General features: G+C 57.1%; 1 protein-coding gene across 2 annotated transcripts in view; it reads right to left on the bottom strand.

Annotated features, from left to right (window-relative positions):
- The window catches only part of BIN3 (bridging integrator 3), a 32,254-nt gene extending 19,980 nt beyond the window's left edge, over window positions 1-12,274 (bottom strand). Inside the window, exons 1-2 of one of the 2 annotated variants that reach the window (XM_084302279.1) lie at window positions 12,246-12,274; window positions 3,879-3,927 (exon numbers count right to left, since the gene is read on the bottom strand). In XM_084302279.1, the coding sequence (XP_084158405.1) occupies window positions 3,879-3,927; window positions 12,246-12,253 (57 nt within the window). In that variant the 5' untranslated portion in view covers window positions 12,254-12,274. Of the gene's footprint in view, window positions 1-3,878; window positions 3,928-6,055; window positions 6,131-12,245 lie in introns of those variants that run through there. The other variant, XM_084302278.1, reaches the window with a different exon arrangement.
- Window positions 12,275-17,147: the final 4,873 nt, after the last annotated feature.

The following is a 17,147-nucleotide window of genomic DNA, read 5'->3' as shown; positions in this document are numbered from 1 at the left end:
TCTGGACCCGACGCTGTTTCTTCCAGGCCTCGCGGGCTCCTTCATGCAGAATTGCTTTCTCTGGCTTTTCCTTTTAAATCTTTTTAATTTTCTTGTAAAGGAACGACGGGTTCTTAAAAAGCACCGAAGGGAAACGGGGCTCGGCTTTCTCACCCACTTATTTTTGGTTTGCAGACACCTGCGATAACCTCCCTCCGCTCTCAGGGCACTTTCCGAATCCACACCACGGGTACGAGGCGATGAAGCGAGCCCAAAGCCAACACTACAAAGAGATGGAAATAAGGGACTGTGAGGAACCTCCTCGCTCCCCTGAGGTTAATTTCTCTTCCCGGAGGAGGAGGACTAGCTGATTTCTACATGTTCCAGTGGTCTCAGCCTTTTCACGGGCCTTGGGAGAAAGCAGGAAAGCAAAAGCTTCCTCCTCCCTCCTCCCCGAAAGAAGAAAGCCACGGAATTAGGCCACCAATTCTGCCATGACCTGGAACTTCTGCTGAGCTTTTGTCGTGTCATCAAACAAGGGGAGAACCAGGGCAGGATCCGTGCGAGCACCACGGGGGGATGTTCTCTGCAGAGCCCTGAGGCAAAGTGATGCCCCGGGCAGGGTCTGGGCGTACCTGGGACTCCAAGGGCTCTCCAAATCCTCCATCCAGAGAGCTGGAGGAGTGCACGGAGCTCCCAGGAAACGCTGGGAACACTAAAAGGGGAAAAAAGCAGCAGCTCCACCTGCAGAGCTGGGTCACATCCTGCCGAAGATTGAATGAAAAGAGCGAAAAGGAGCAAAACGCTTGAACTCGTGTCCCTGGGTTTCACCCCACCGCCGTTCCCTTTTGTTTTTTTGGAGATTTCCAGCTCTCTGGTGGGGCCCCGATGGAAAGAGGCAGCCGGCAGGCAGCTGCAGGCAGCGGAATCCTCCTGCTCCTGCTCCTGCTCCGCCACCCCTGGGGAGCCCAGCGCTGCCGGGATGAGTCAAGGCGGGGAGGCTTGGCAGGCTGGAGGGCTCAGCTCCGCTCCCTGCCAAGCTGACTCACCCCAGGTTAGCTCTCCAGCTGAGTCAGGCCGGGGTAAAAACCGGGTGAGACAGAGGGGGCTTCGTCCCCGCTCTGACCTCCCCCATCCCGAGCGGGGACGAAGCCCCCGGCTCATCCCCGGCCGTGGGTGGGATGCGGCGGAGCCGTCTCCGTGCCCCACAGGGACACGAGGCCGGCTCCTTCTCCCATCTCGCTGCCTGCTCACATCACCCAGGCCCCGGTGAGGAGCAGGGGACAACCTGGGGGTGACAGCGGTGAACCTCAGCCAGCCGGAGCCGCAGCGGAGCTCGGGTGACAGCCGCGGCTCCGGCGTAACCTCGGCGCGGATGGAAAGCGGCCTGGGGGAGGGCAGGGAGACCAGCTCTGCCCTAAGAGGCTTCAGCTTTACGTTGGGTTGGAGCGAGGGACGTTATGCACAAAGATCCAGCTCTAACAGGTTCAAGTCCTCTCGCTGGGCACGGGTTTAACCGGGCCGTGGCACCACGTCCCCTGCGCCCCTGCGCATTAGAGCCCCCGCGCCCCGGTGACAGCTGCTCTTTGCAGGGGAGAGGAGGGGAGAGATTACGCTGTCTGCCCGTGGATTTGCCCAGGTTAAGGTGGAAAGGAGGCAGGGGCAGGGCTGGGGGGGGGGGCTGGGAGAGCACTTCAGTTCACCAGCCGCCCGCTTTCCACCAGGGGTTTCCTTCCACCTGAAGAGCTGAGCCGCGGCTGACACCGTGCCCTTCTCCGGAGGATCAGAAGCGAGTGGGCACAGGGAGTCATGACTAATCCCCTCGGCAGCCCAGACAAATTGCCTTTCAGTACTACTACCGGCCTAGATCTGACACCAACCCCGGCAGCGTTTCATCAGAAAAATAAAATGAAACAGAAAAAAGAGAAGAAGAAAAAAAAAAAAGGCTTGCTGGTGAGCTCAGCCTCTCTCGCAGAGCGATCCTCCCCTCTCCTGCGCTCGAGCTACAGAGAGCCAAATAAGTTAGATGCTAATAAATGCTGTTGTTTTTTCTTTTTCTTCTTCTTCTTTTCTTCATCCTCTTCTTTTGTGGCCCGATCTCCGTGAGTGGGAGATCTTCTCCCCGCAACCACTTCCCCTCGGACCGGCTCGGGACGCGGCGCTGGCGGTGCGGCACCTTCCCACTTCCTGCAGCGGGCTCCGGAGGCCGACATCTGGAACATCACAGGCCACGAAACCAGAGCTCGCCTGCCACACCGCCGCTCCCCCAGGCCCCCAAGGCAGATGGAGAAACCTCTCAGCCTGCAGCCGGGAGCTAAAACCCGGGGGCCTCGAGGTGGCTGAAAGCTGTGGAGCAGCCCCGACGCTTCCACGCCACGGAGCTGGTGCTGAGCGCCTCCTTCCCGGGGCGATGGGAGGTTTCCTGCCGTTTGTTCTCCTTGGAAGGGCTGCACTTTGCACTTACTGCGAGGTTACCAGGCTCTGGGCTTCCTATTTTCAGCTCTCCAAGGATCTGCTGCCTGTCGAGGATCGGCGTGATCCATAAACGGGGGGCACATCAAAACCGGCGCCCGGCTGGCACGAAAATTGCTGCTTTGGGGAAGGGAAGGAAAAGGCCTGGAAATGCTGGTGCTGCCGAATGAACCCCTGCCTGCCGGATATTCTGGGCTGTTCTATTTAATACACACACATGTATCTATATCTATATCTATATCTATAAGCAACGCCTGCCAACTGCCTCCCAACAGCGCACGGCAGCGGCTCGGGGGAAAGCAAGCTCCCCGAGGGGCTCGCGTGGCAGGGAAAAAACAGAAAAAAAAAAAACAGAGAAAAAGCCAAAGTCAAATAGGATGGGATGGAGACGTCCGAGGAAGATGTCCAGGTCACGCCGAGCTGCAGAGGAGGTGGTTATTGAGACAGCAGGAAAGGCTGCCGGGGTTGGAAATTGGGGGTGAGAGGCAAAATCTCAGAGCAGGGCAATGTGGGGGTCCCGAAACGAGCAGGATTGGGTAAATAAATTGAGTATGTAAGTAGACACTGAGTAAATAAATAAAAAATGAGAACTGAGACGTAAAGAGTGTGGCAGAATTAGCCCCCAGGGTGGGGGGAAACGTCATGTCCCAAGGAGAAACTGCCCCAGAACCACGCGTGCCCACTCGCCCCCAGGAATTAGCGTTATAAGGACGAGGTCTCCCCCGTGCTCGCTCTGATTTTAGGGCAGGTACACGGGACAGCTTCCAGGGGCAGCTCCCAAGAGGTGCCAGAGCTTTGCTGCACGGGACAAAGGCAAGGACCATCTGCTCGAGGAGGGAAAACACCGCAGGCAGCTGCGAGGAGCAGCGCTCGGGATAGGAGCCTCGAAACGCCCGAGAATACAAAATGCTTTTTTAATTTGCTTTTAAAGCAAATGCTGCGCAGCACAAATTAATTCACGCCCGAGCACTAAGCATCTCGGCTTATAAGCCTTTCTTTGGAAACAGTTATATTCAGCGAGCTGAACCACTCCTCCTCCTCCATCTGCTCAGCAAGGCTGAACAAACAAGCCATTGCTGAGAGAAGGAAGGAAGGAAGGAAGCCCGCTCAGCCATCTCCGAGGAAAACCGTGCCAGCCCCTCCGAGCTCTCCAGCCCCTCGTCCCCCCTCCCCGGCCCCGAAAAGGGAGCGGATCCCAACCGAAATCCTCTCCCAGCTCGGGACTCCCCCTCACTCCTCGCACGAGGAGCCGGGCGCTGGTCAGAGCTTGCAACAGGTTTCTTGCTCGCTCCCATCTCCCTCCCACGCGCGCGCACACACACACACACGCGCGCGCTGGCAAAATGGGACGAGTCAAAGTGCTGGCTTGACTCATCAGCCACATGATCAAAGGCTGGAGCTAAAAAAGGGGGAATCGGTTTACTCACTGTCTTGGGTACAATCTGTTTCTTGGGCTGCCCGATCTTGAACGGTATCCTGGAAAAGAGAGAAGGGAAGAGAGGGGAGGAGAAGGGGTGAGCGGAGCCGGCCTCGAGCGCGGCGCAGCAGCAAAAGCTCAGCTCCGCCGGCCCCATCCTCAGCAAGGGATGGATTTTAGGGGCAAGAAGCCTTGTACAAAGCACGCTTCCCCTCCTAGAGCCCCTTTTTTCCCTCCTGCTCGCTGCTCTCCAGCCGCCGCCGTCCCCTTTTCCCTGCCCCGGCGATAGGAAGCGAGGAGGGATGCTGCAGGCAGTCCTTGGCACGGCGAGCGGCTGGAGAACGCGCCACGCTTCCCAACAAATCTGAAGGGGAGGGAAAAAAAAAACCAACACACGCACACACACACACACACACACACAAAACACAACAAACCCTGTAAATATTTAGCAAGAGGATATTAAAAAAAGTAACAGCCCGAGTGTCTGGAGCTGCAAGCCGCTTCAAAGGATTTCTCCGGTACAACAGCTGTAGGAGCGGCTCACCTGCCAGCCTTCATTCTTAAAATCCCTAATAGGGTTGCTAGTCAAATCTGGGTTACCTAAATTGGTTTCCCCACGCGAGCTAGCTCGGAGGTGAAGAGTACTCGAAGGAAATCGCACGCCGCACGGCAGGGTGCTGTGGGCAGGTGGCCACCCCGGGAATAATGGGGTTTCTTCCCCTTATCAGCATCATAAAAAGCCAGGAATGCAAGTGCTGTCTTTAATTAAGTCAAAGAGGTTAAAACGTCGTGCCCAAAATCTCCCAATGTGTGCCATTTGGGAATTATTCTGCTTTAATTAACCAAAAAAATGGTCCCAAAGACAATGCCAACCTCTCTTCCCGGAGGTGCCTCAACTGGAGCCCTCCTGTGGCTCCTCTGCAGGCACATCCCAGCCCCAATTTTTTGGGGGGCTCTTCCTGGAGGGCGTCAGAGCCCCCTCGGACCCCTTTACCCAAAGATGAGCTGCTGAAGGGCACGGCAAGACCAGGGTTTGGCCACTGGCCGGGCTGGCTCCTGGCTCCTGAGCTCGTTCCGCTCGCTGCTGGACGTGGCCAACGAGCTCTGGGCTTTCCACGTGCCCCTCATCAGCTTCCCTTCCGAGTTCCCACACACCAACGCTGCCACCTTGCTCCACCAGACAGCTGGAAGCCTTCCTCCCCGCAACCCAAACCCCTGGAAATCCCTTTATTAGCCGGCTGTTTTCTAAAAGCATCCCCGCGCTCCGCTAACGCCGCGCACCGGAGGGAAAGCGCTCGCCACGAAGCCCCACCGGCTCCAGGAAAAGCCAAAACGAGGTTAAAAACGAGGTTATCCGACCCCTCCTGATCCCTCCCTGCCTCTTTTTGACGAGCTTTGGCAGCGTTTGCCAACCAACGGTGTAATTAGCCGCCGGTAACGAAGCCGGCCCCGAGCCCGTAGTGCCCAGCCTGAGTCACCGGGCTTAAATTTAAAAATTTCTGCAGAGCTTCCTGTTTATTGTCCTCCGGTTCGAGTGCGAGATAATTTTAGGGGTTTTTAACCCTTTCCAGCTCCCGGGGCATGCCGGGCAGCCGTGAATCACACTTCTTTTCTAAACAAACACTCGCCTGGCGTATAATTACCCCGTCGCTAACCGGGCGTGCGGTGCCTTACAGGAAGAAAGAGTGAAAAAAAAAACAATGTAAATGAAGGATTTTTGCTTTCTGTTTTCCTGCACGGGTCAAATTTAAACCCAAATGAGGTAGCTCCCTTCTTCTCCCAGGCACAGGCTGTCCTGGAAGCCAGGTGCCGTCACTAGATGTTTTTGGAAGTGACTGCATAAACCCAGCTCGGTGGCAGGAGGAGAAATCCGCACTGGCTCAGGCTGGGAAAGAAGCCAGGACGAGGGAGCTGTGGGCTGCAGCCAGGCAGGGCCGAGCAGCGATTGTGGGGGGAAAAAGGCACGATTTGGGGAAAAAGAAAAGAAAAAAAAAGACGGGGTCTTCAGGGTGAGGAGCCAAGGATGGAAGGCTGGAGGTCCCGGAGCTGCGGCCGAGCGGCGCAGCTTAATTAAGACGGTAATTAAAGCATGGTGGGCGCGCTGCCGCTCCCCTGGGTGCCTCAAATCGAGGAAAAAAAGCAAAAAAAAAAAGAGGGGCGAGAGGCAGAGCGATGCCACGAGCTCACCTGAAGCCGGGCTGGAGGGAGGAAGAGGAGGAGGAGGAGGAGGAGGAAGAGGGGCGCAGCATCTCCCCCGCGGTGCCTGCCCCTCTCCTCCGCGCCGCGGGATTTCCCGGTCCCCAAACCTTTACCTTGTCACACGGATCTGCAAGGACGAGGAAAAACGCACGAGCAGGAACAAAAGCAGCGAGGGAGAGGAAAGAGGAGATGATTTTAGCTCAGATTTTAAAGCAAACGATGGGCTGGGCGCTCAGGACTGCGGTGGCAGGGCGCTGCTGGCAGCGGGGACGTGGTGTCCCCTCAGTGTCCCCCTGGGGCTCCGTGTCCCCCCTACCTGAAGAATTGAGGGGACAGCAGGCACCCAAAGATACAACGCTGCAAGCATTCAAGGCAAAAAAATAAAGAATAAAACTTAAGAGGGGTTTTATTCTGGTTGGAGACCTTACGAAGGGCATTTTGTGACAAATCCCGGGGAGGTGGCTCGGTGCCGCGAGCCCCCCGGGGCGACAGGGGCTTTGCGCGCTCCCAGGGGGGCCAAAAATCACCCCAAAATCCGGCCGTGGGGCTGCACGCCCCCAGGGGAAAGCCGAACGGGCGCGTTTTTGGTTTCTGCTGAGCGAGAGGAAGCCGGGGCTGTGTTTGGGGTGTGAAATCCCTTGAAATCGTGTTCCTGAAGAGCGCGCGGGCTGACTCACGGCAGCGTTCCCCCCTCCGGTGGCAGCCAAGCCCCTCGTCCGTGTCCCCCCCCTCAAGGGGCTGGCCGGGGACACGGCGGTGACTTCTGCGAGGCTGACGGGGCTGGGACGGGAGGGAGGAGGGCGAAGCACCGAGGGGAGGGGGTGGGAACGGCTGAAAGTAGGAAAAAAAGTGTGGGTGGAGAGAATCCTGCGAGCTTCTACTCGGGGATGTGCAGGAACCCCAGGGAGGGGAAGGTGGGAGAAGCTGTGGCTAATTTGCTCTGAAGTTTTCCCAGCAATGTCACATATTTACTTGGCTTTTCCATGCACAAACCCGTGCAAAAAAAAGAAAAAAAAAAGAAAAAAAAAAGAGGCGAATCCTCCCCGGGATGCACGAAACAAACCTCGCAGGCTGGGGGGAGCGCGGCTCGACGAGCTCCGTGGGGACCTGGGGATAAAAAGACGGAGCTCCCACTCCACCACGGTCCCCTGAAACGAGGCCGGGCAGGGACTGCCAGCCCAAAACTGCTTTAATTAGGGGAAAAAAAGACCTTAAGGCTGCGTCCGGCGAGCCACCATCCTGCGGGACCCTCCCCGAGCACGGCCGGGCACGTTGCGTTTTTTGGTTGGGTTTCTGTTGTTTTTTCTTTTCTCCCATCAAGAAAAAAAAAAAAAAAAAAAACAACAGAAAACCAAGCGCCAGCAAAACAGCGTAGCCTGGACTTCGGCCAGAACTATTCACTGCTTGAATTTCCACCAAAATTTCCACCAAAAACATTGATTTTTCGCACCGCATTGAAAGCTCCCTGAGCGCAGCCAGGCCCCCGGTGCTGAGGACCCCAAACCTTGACCTGTGGCGTGCTGAGAGCTCCTAAAAATAGGATGCTCACCCCTAATCCCCCCCCAAAAAACATTTTGGGATGAAAAACAGCCCTGAGCCACCCTAGGACCCCCTTTGTGGGGTCGGAGCTGTGCCAAGAGCTCCCCTTCTCCCTGCTGGTGCCCAAATTTTGGAGAGGGTTCGGTGCAAGGTGCAGGGACAGCGGCGTGAGTAGGGTGGAGGCTACCTGGGAGAGATCAAAGCGCTCCCGCACACGCCAGCAGGTCGGGGACATCATAAAAAATAGGAGAATGGAGAAGGAACGGCTTCTAATTCCTCACCAGCAGACCTCAGGCACCACCTCTGCGTCCGGAGGGAGCTCTGTCCCCTGCAGCGGTGCCTCCTGCGCTCAGAAAAGCATCAGAAAGGAGAGGCAGAAACTCCAGAAAAAGGCAGAAATCGCCCCAAAAGCTCTGCTCCTGCACGGCCCCGAGGTGCCATCGGTGCTGGGTGTCCCCGTGCCACCGGCAGGGTTTGGCTAAGGGGAAGAGGAACGGGAGCAGTGCCACCGATGCCGGGTCCTGCAGCCACATCACCTCTCCCGCCAGCCAAAGCGGTGTTTTGGGATGCCACGGGGGAAACCAGGGCACCCCAAAGGCCTGGAGGTGTGAAGGCAGCCCTAATAATGCTCGAGGAGGAGCCCTAAGTTTATTATTGGGTCTAAAACAGGACCCAAAGAGAGAAAACGTGGGGAGAGCTGGTGTGAAACCCGCCCCCAGCCTCCTGCCCCAGGGGTCTCCAGCCTCAGGGCCGCCTGAATCCCTTCCAAATCCTCGAAAATCCCCTAAAAACAGCTTTGTGCCCTCGGAGCAGGGGAATTCCAGCCCGGCACAGGTGAGGAAGGCAGCGGTGGTTGGAAGGAAAACCTCTCGCATGGCTCTGGCTGCCTCGCTGTACTCCGGGGTGTCCATGGAAACCGCATGCACCGTCCCACCCCGCTCCCCCTGCCTCGGAGGAACTCCTGGCAACCGCTCCAAACAGAGCCCTGATGCGCAAGGAAAAAATGATTCCGAGGGCTCACAAACAGCTTGTGTGCCGGGCGAGACGCTGCGCCAAAAACCGGCCTCGCTTCTCCCCGCTGGAGCCCCGCAGGAGGTCACAGGGTGGGGAAAAAGGCACCGGGGAGGGAGCGAAAGGGCGCGAGGAAGCGCGACCCTATAAAAAAAAAAAAAAGCCCCGTGGCTGCAAGCACGGAGGCAAAAAGATACTGAAAGGTGGCGGGGTGAGGTCTTGTGGCACGGGATGAGGCCATAAAGACCCGTTTGGGGTGGGTTTGGGGTGGGTTCGGGGTGGGTTTGGGGTCAGAGCCCTGCTTTTAGCCCGTGCCCGGCAGCGCGCGGGGCGCCGGCGCTCAGCGAAATCCAAAATAATGTCAGAACTCTCCCACCCGATCCGAGATGAGCCCGTTAAAAAAAAAAACAACGCATAGATATATAAAAAAAAAAAAAAAAAAAACAACAAAAACTAATGATATTTTACTCACCCATCAAAAGAAAATTACTCACGCCAGGCGCGTGGGCGAGCAGAAATTTTGCAAGGCTGTTTTAGGCCCTGCCTGCGCTACAAAAATATCCATTTTAAGCACGGTTGTGAAACACGGTTGTGGCTCAACTAGAACATTGTTGGTTTTTTTTTCAGCTACCTGCACAAAGGAGACGGGAAAAAATAATAATTAAGGGATAACCGTGCGTGAAGCCCGCCGGGGGGGAGGCTCCTGAAGGCCACCCATGGGTGCTCCCCCCGGCACGGGGTGCCCAGGAGCCTGATTCTGTCTGATTTTAGCCCGTTTTCATCTCCGGATCCTAATTTCTGCTGAAAGTTGGGAGAAAGGGGAGTGTTGCCGTCGACCCCAAGGCACAGCACACCTCCAGGTCTAAAACACGCTTAAAAACCCAGCCCAAACCCCAAAATATTTAAAACACGGCTAAAAAAATGACCCACACATCTGCCACAGCCCCGCTGCGCCCGATCCCCGTCCCCCCAACACCTCTCCATGAATTTCCCTTTTGGGGCCGCTCCCCCAGCCCCCTCACCCTCTAGCACACCCCCAAATATTTCGGGAGCAAAGCACTGCCAGCCCCCACCGCCCTGACCCTATAACACCCGGTGCTCTCAGCGTGAGCTCGGCTCAGCCCCACGACCCCAAAACCCACCCCAAAAGACCTCGTGCCGAGCGGCGCCTCGCTACCAAACATTCCCTTAACGTGTTTTTTGGGGTTTTGACCCCATAAATAGCAGCTGTAGCAGGCTGCCCGCGACCTGCAGCAGCTTTTTGGGTTCACAGGTTCCCAAAAACCTTAAAAAAAAACCATTTGGGTCACCACAAACTGCTCGGAAAACCCACAGAAAGCGCAGAAAAGCGGCACAGGGGCGAATTTTCGGACCCCGACCTGCTGAACACTCAGAGAGGAGAAAAAACGGGATGAAAAGGCGGAATTTATAAGGCCCCGATTTATAAGGCTCGCAAACGGCCTCGTTGTACCAAAATCCCCGTTTTTTGGCAGAAAACAGGAGGAGAAATAATGCTCAGCCTCGTGGCAGGGCGCACCCACCTCGGGTTCCTTCTCGCTCTGACGCCGCCCCGCGTCACGCCGCGCTCCCCCCCGTGAATAGCTCGATTCATCGGGGGGGGGGGCAGCAGGATTTAGGGGCAGGCAGGGGTATTTAGGACGCACTGAGGCCGATTGTGTCCCCCGCAGGGTCCCGGCCCCGCTCGAGGAGTGACGTGGGGGGAGAAGAAAGAGGAGCCTGATGGCGGGCGCGTTGTGGCCCCCCCCCCGTTCCTCGCCGTGACCTTTTTCTTCCTCCCCGGGCGAAAGATGAAAAGGAAAAGGACCCAAAAAAGCCCGATCTTGCGGCAAAAGGCACGTGCGGCGTGTGCTGAAACCCCATTAATCTGTGAGCCCCCCCCCCGGCCTCTAAATCCATGACTTTTCCCTGCTCCCAGCCCCCAAAATCTCGCCTTTTTCCCCATCCCGGCCCCCGACCCCGGAGGTTTTTCCTCTCGGGGCCGGGCTGCGGTCTGGGGTCGTTTCTAAGAGAATCGGTAAAAAAAAGGCAACGGGAAGACAGGAGGCAGCGGGAATAGGGCAGTGGTGTCCGGACGGACAAACGCAGGGGGGAATTTGGGGGGTTTGGGGTCTTTGTTTGGGGTTTCACAGCCTGGCCCAGGCAGCAGGAGGCCTCGGGCCCTTATGGGGTGCCCACGTGGTGGCACGGCCCCGAGGCTGCACTCACACAGCCTGAGAGTTACCCTGTAAGTCACCCCGTAAGCTACCGTTACCCTATAAGTTACCCCACAAGTCAGTTACCCTATAAGTTTTCCCCCAAGTTACCCTGTAAGTTAGTTACCCCATAAGTTACCCCACAAATTAGTTACCCTATACGTTACCCCACAAGTCCATTACCGCACAAGTCAGTAACCCTATAAGTTACCCTGTAAGTTAGTTACCCTATAAGTTACCCCATAAATTAGTTATCCCATAAGTTACCCTGTCATTTACCCCACAAGTTAGTTACCCTATAAGTTACCGCACAAGTTAGTTACCGTGTAAGTTATCGCACAAATTAGTTACCCTATAAGTTACCCCACAAGTTAGTTACCCTGTAAGTTACCCCACAAGTTGCCCCATAAGTCAGTTACCCTATAACTTACCCCATAACTCACCCCACAAGTCAGTTACCCTATAAGCAAGTTACCCCACAAGTCAGTTATCCCGTAAATTACCCCACGGGTCAGTAACCCTATAACTCACCCTGTAAGTCAGTTCCCCTGTAACTCACCCCACAAGTCAGCCACCCCATAACTCACCCCGTAAGTTGGTTACCCAACCTGCACCCCCCGCACACCGGCTGCGCCCCCCCCCGCCTGCTCCATACACGGACCTGCCCCCCCCCCCATTATTACGGACCAGCCCCCCCTCCGGCCCCCTATATCCATACCACCGTCCCCCATATCTCATTATAAACCAGGCCTCCCAGTCCATAAATCATCCCCCCCCCCAAATTATCACAGACCTGCCCCCCCCAAACCCTATCACCCCCCCCCAGCCACCCATTATTTTGGTTCAGCGCCCCCCCTTCCATACCCTGACCCCCCCCAGCCCCCCCACACCCTGTGACCCCCCCCATTATCACAGACCTGTCCCCCCCAAACCCTATCACCCCCCCCAGCCATACATTATTAGGGGTCAGCCCCCCCCCAACGCCCCCCAAACCCTGTGACCCCCCCCATTGCCCCCCCCAGGCCCCCCCCATGCCCCAATGCCCCCTCACGCCCCCAACGCCCCCCCAGGCCCCTCAGGGCCTCCCCCAGACCCCCCCCATGCCCCCAATGCCCCCTCAGGCCCCCCCCACAGGCCCCCAATGCCCCCCCCCAGGCCCCTCAGAGCCCCTCAGGGCCCCCCCCAGGCCCCAAACGCCCCCCCCCAGGCCCCCCTTAGGCCCCTCAGGCCCCCCCCACCCACGCCCCCCCCCTCACTACCACACCCCCCAACAACCCCCCCAACCCCCCCCCAAACCCTCTCCACGCCCCCACCTCAGCCCCTAGGACCCAAAAGGGACCCCCCAGGACCCCCCCAGGACCCCCCCGGCCCCCTCAGGACCCCCCCCCGGGCCCCCCCGGCCCCCCCCCGCTCACCAGCTCATGGTCCCCCGCCGCTCCCGGAAGTCGCAGCCGCCCGGGGACCCGCCCCTTCCGGCCCCGCCGCGACGTCACGGCTCCGGGGTGGGGGGGTTAACTCTTGCCGTGCCGGGCTGGGTGGTGGTGGTGGTGTGGGGGGGGGTGATGTCGAGGTGTGACGTCATGGGGGGGGTGATGTCGAGGTGTGACGTCATGGGGGGGATGGCGTGGGGGTGGTGACGTCATGGGGGTGCTTGGGGGGGTGGGGGAGGGGGGGTGGAGAGGGGCTGCTGTGGTGGGCTGGTGGGGGCCAGAATCTCATCCCAATGGGACCCCAAATCCCATCCAATGGGATCCCAAACCCTATCCTTGTGGGACCCCAAATCCCATCCCAAACAGGACCCCAAATCTCATCCCAAACAGGATCCCACATCCCATCATTGTGGGACCCCAAATGATGTCCTGGTGGGATCCCAAATCCTGTCCTGGTGGGACCCCAAATCTCATCCCAAACAGGATCCCAAATCCCATCCTTGTGGGATCCTAAATGATGTCCTGGTGAGACCCCAAATCCTGTCCCAATGAGTTCCCCAAATCCCCATCCCAAACGGGATCCCCAAAACCCCTCATGGTGGGATCCTAAATCCCATCCTGATGGGACCCCAAATCCTGTCCCAGTGGGTTCCCAAATCTTATCCTTGTGGGATCCCAAATCCCATCGCAGTAGGGTCCTAAATCCTGTCCTGGTGAGATCCCAAATCCATCCTTGTGGGATCCTAAATGACGTCCTGGTGGGATCCCAAATCCTGTCCTGGTGGGACCCCAAATCCTGCCCCATTGGGATCCCAAATCCTGGCCTGGTGAGATCCCAAATTCCCCTCATGGTGGGACCCTAAATGATGTCCTGGTAAGATCCCAAATCCCATGCCAATGGGCTCCCAAAACCTGTCCCGTTGGGCTCCTGAATCCCATCCCAGCGGGCTCCCCAGTGCCATCCTGGTGGGCTCCCAAACCCCATCATGATGGGCTCCTAAATCCCACCCTAATGGGTCCCTAAATCCTGTCCTAGCAGGCTCCTAAATCCCATCTTAATGGGTTCTTAAATCCCATCCTAATGGGTCCCTAAATCCTGTACCAAAGGGCACCCAAATCCCATCCTAATGGGTTCCTAAATCCTGTCCTAATAGGCTCCCAAATCCTGTCCTGTAGGGATCCCAAATCCTCTCCTGTAGGGCTCCCAAATCCCATCCTGATGGTTCCTAAATCCCAACGGGCTCCTAAAAGATGTCCTGGTGGGCTCCCCAAACCCTTCTGCTGGGCTCCTAAATCCTGTACCAACAACCTCCCAAATCCTGCCCCAATGGGGTCCCAAATCCCGTCCTGGTGGGCTCCTAAACCATGTCCCGATGAGATCCCAAATCCCATCCCGTTGGGCTCCCAAATCCTGTATCAGTGACCTCCCAATTCCTATCCCATTGGGATCCCAAACCCCATCCCAATGGAATCCCAAAAGGGAGAGCAAAAAGCATCCAAAGAAAAATCCCATAAAGCCCCCCAGCTGCCCCCAGACCCCCAAAAAACATCCCCTGGGGGTCCCCATCCCCTTGGGGGCAGGGGACGGCCCCGTCCCGGTGCCACCACCCCAACCACCCCATAATTTCCCCCTCCCCACCCCAAAAGGAAAGGCACCGCTCTGCCAAACCGGCGACTCCGCGCAGCAAAATAAGGAGGGGAAAAAGCAAGTGGGAGGAAATTATAGTTTGGGAGTTATTTTCAGAAAGGAAACTGAAAAAAAATATATGAAAAAAAAATAAAAAAAAAATATATCCTCGGTTTCAATACAAAACACGGGAAATTCGGGAAAATAACTTGCAACAGGTTCTGGGGTGGGGTGGGGGGAAGAGGGATGGGGAAATTATCTCCCTCCCCACCCTGTGTTGGAATAAATAATAAAATAAAAATAAAAATAACATAAAAATAAAAAATAAGAATAAGAAGAATAAGAATAAAAATAAGAATAAGAATAAAAATAAAAATAAAAATAAAAATAAAAATTAAAAAAGACACTCCCTGGGCGAGGAAGAGGAGGAGGAGGAGGGGAGGAAGGCTGCTGGAGAGGCTGGGAGCAGGCGGAAAGGGGGAAAATGAGGATGGGTGAAGCAGGTTTTGGGGTGAAAAGCCACAAAAGTGGGGGCTGGAGGCGGGGATGGGGGCGACGGGGGAGCAATGGGGTTTTTGTAGGGTACGGCAAAACCCTCGGTGCCACCAACCACGCTGTCCCCAACCCCTCTGTCCCCACGGCCAGCCGGGGAGGGAAGCGAAACCCCAAAAAGATGTCGGTGGCACCGGGTTGGTGCCGGCACGTGCCCCGGCACGGGGCCACCGGGCAGGGCCGGGTGCCAAGGGTGGCTTTGATCGATTAGCAGCAGGTAATTACCCCCAAAAAAAAACCCCACAGCAGGGTAATTACAGCCCCAGCTGATGCTGCTAAACTGGGAAGGTGTTAGCAACACCGGTGAGGACACGGGATTAGCGCACGGGGAGCGAGGGAGGTGACACCCGGGCAGGGATTGCGCCCGCCGAGGTGGGCACCCCGAGCCCGGGATCGTCCCCTTGAGGGGGTGATGGAGGAAAATGAGGGGGATTTGGGGGAGATTTTGGGAAAAATGGTTAAGAAGAGCCCCCGGGAGAGGCGTGCGTGGAATGGCGTGGGCGCAATTAGGTTCGGGGTGCTGGCAGGGAGGCGACATGAAGGGCAGAGGTTGGGGTGAGCGCCCCGGGGCTCCCCGCACGTGTTGGGGAGCAGGGTGCCCTGGTTGTTTTTTTATTTATTTTTTTGGGGTTGAGCCACCTTCGATGAACTCCCTGCTCTTGGCGTGGCCGCTCTGGGCACGTTTCGGGGCGGCGACAACCTTCCCCATCCATTTATTTTTATTTTTCTCAAGGTGGAGGCTGGAAAAGGGCCGGGAAGAGAAGGGAGGACGGCACCACACGGCACCAGGAGATCCAGAAACACCCCGAGCACCCTTTTTGAGAAGATTCACCTCAAGATTTCTCCCATCGAGGCAACAGGAGAGGCCGAGGCGGAGGCCGAGAAGCCCCTAGGAGGGATCCCAAAACCACCAGAGCTCCGAAAACTCCTCGACACACATCCCCCAGCCTCGGGGACGGGGACCTCATCTCCCACTTCTCCTCCTCAAAAACCAATTCCCGTCCCGTGGAACCCCAAAAAAACCCTCGGCGAGGTGTCGGCAGCCTCCTGGGGAGGCCGGGGCCGCGGCGGAGCAGGGGGGAGAAGGCAGCAAGTTGTGTCGCCGTGCCTGGCAAGCCCTTCCCTCCTCCCCAGAACGCAGCTAGCCCAGAACGGGGATGGCAAGTGCCGTGTTTCCGTAGCAACCAACATTTTCGTGCAAGGTGCTGCACGCACGCCGCACGTTTCGCCACCCAAGGGTGCTCCTCACCTTGACGGGTCCCCCCCCACACACACCCCGTTAAGGGAGGACACAATGGGGCTGCGCTCCCCAACGCCGCCACATCCTGTTGGGGTCAGGGCTGGAAGAGAAGGCCCGGCCCTTTTTATTTTATTATTATTATTTTTTTTTTGGCCCCAAAAAGCACCAAAAGCAACACCATGAAGGTTGGGGGCCAGCAGGGTGCTGGCACCCAAGGGTGCCCGCTCTTGGCCTCAGCCTGACACCTCTCCGTGGTCAACCCCAAGAGGAACCACGCTGGAAAGGACTCCCTGGGGACGCGGGATCCGGCCCTACAAAGCACCCGGGGTGCCCCAAAGCCGGTTCCCCGCTGGCCCCGAGGTCCTTTCCCCATCGGGAAGGCCGGGCCGAGCCTCCCCTGAGTCACCCGGAGCCACCCCAAGGCCCAGCCCCGGGTGTCTCCCCGAAATTAAAGGCTCTCCGAGCCCAAACGGCAGTGACTGGAAGAGCCGCCCCGGCCTGGTGCGAGCAGCTCCTCCGGGGCCCGTCTGCGGATGCAAATTAAGGCCAAAGAAGGGAAATCAGGCGACGTTATCCATCTCCCCGTGTCCCACCGCACGTGGGGACCGCCGAGGATGACCACGGTGCCACCAGCACCCCGGGGGGGCACCCAGCACCTCGCCTCATCCCGCTGCGTCTCCCACTTTTCCCTCCAGCCCCTACGGGCAAAAAAACCCAAATTGGGTTATTTTTAATGGGGGTGACCCAGCCAGCTCGCAGCACGAAGAAAAATCCCTCTCCGCTCCATATCTGCAGCAATTTGACCAGCGAGAGGCGGTGGCGGGGGGGGGGGCATTAAGGGCTGAACCCCCCCCAAATCCCCCTTTTTTAGATCCTCTTTTCCCCAGCGGCCGCGAGCGATCCCCTAAATCCGGCTGCAAAATGGTGCCGGGGTCAAAGCCGACGGCGAGAGCCTGCTGAGGGGACCGAGGGGTGGAAAAACCACGCGGGGACGGAGCCGGAGGAGATGGGGCGAGGAGGAAGAGGAGGAAGAGGAGGCGGCCGTGGCGTGGGTCTGGGGGGGCTCGGAGGTCCCCAAAAAGCCGGGGATGGGGGCACGGGGACGGAGCCGGTCGCCGTCGGGGTCCGAAGCGCTGTCGCTGCTGCCACCGGGCTGTCCTGCGAACAGAACTGAAGGAGAGGGGACTGAGAAAAGGTCGGGTTATTTTAAAAAAAAAAAACATACCAAAAAAAAAAAAAAAAGATTAAAAAAAATAAATAAAATAATCAAATACAACACTAGAAAATGTACAAACAGATTTCAAAGTCATCTGTAAAGAGGCACAACGCCTACCATCCTACACATTCCAAGCAAGCCATTTTAACATTCTCCTTACATATTAGAGACTTCTTTTTTTTTTTTTTTTTTCTCCTCCAAACCAATATAGATATTTTTAAGCAAGGTAAAATAAAGATATTTACTACAGAA

This window comes from Netta rufina, assembly GCF_964035555.1.
Source record: "Netta rufina genome assembly, chromosome: 27".
Taxonomy (NCBI): Eukaryota; Metazoa; Chordata; class Aves; order Anseriformes; family Anatidae; genus Netta; species Netta rufina.
The sequence above is the reverse complement of the archived record's forward strand: the minus strand, read 5'-3'. Positions and strand labels throughout refer to the sequence as shown.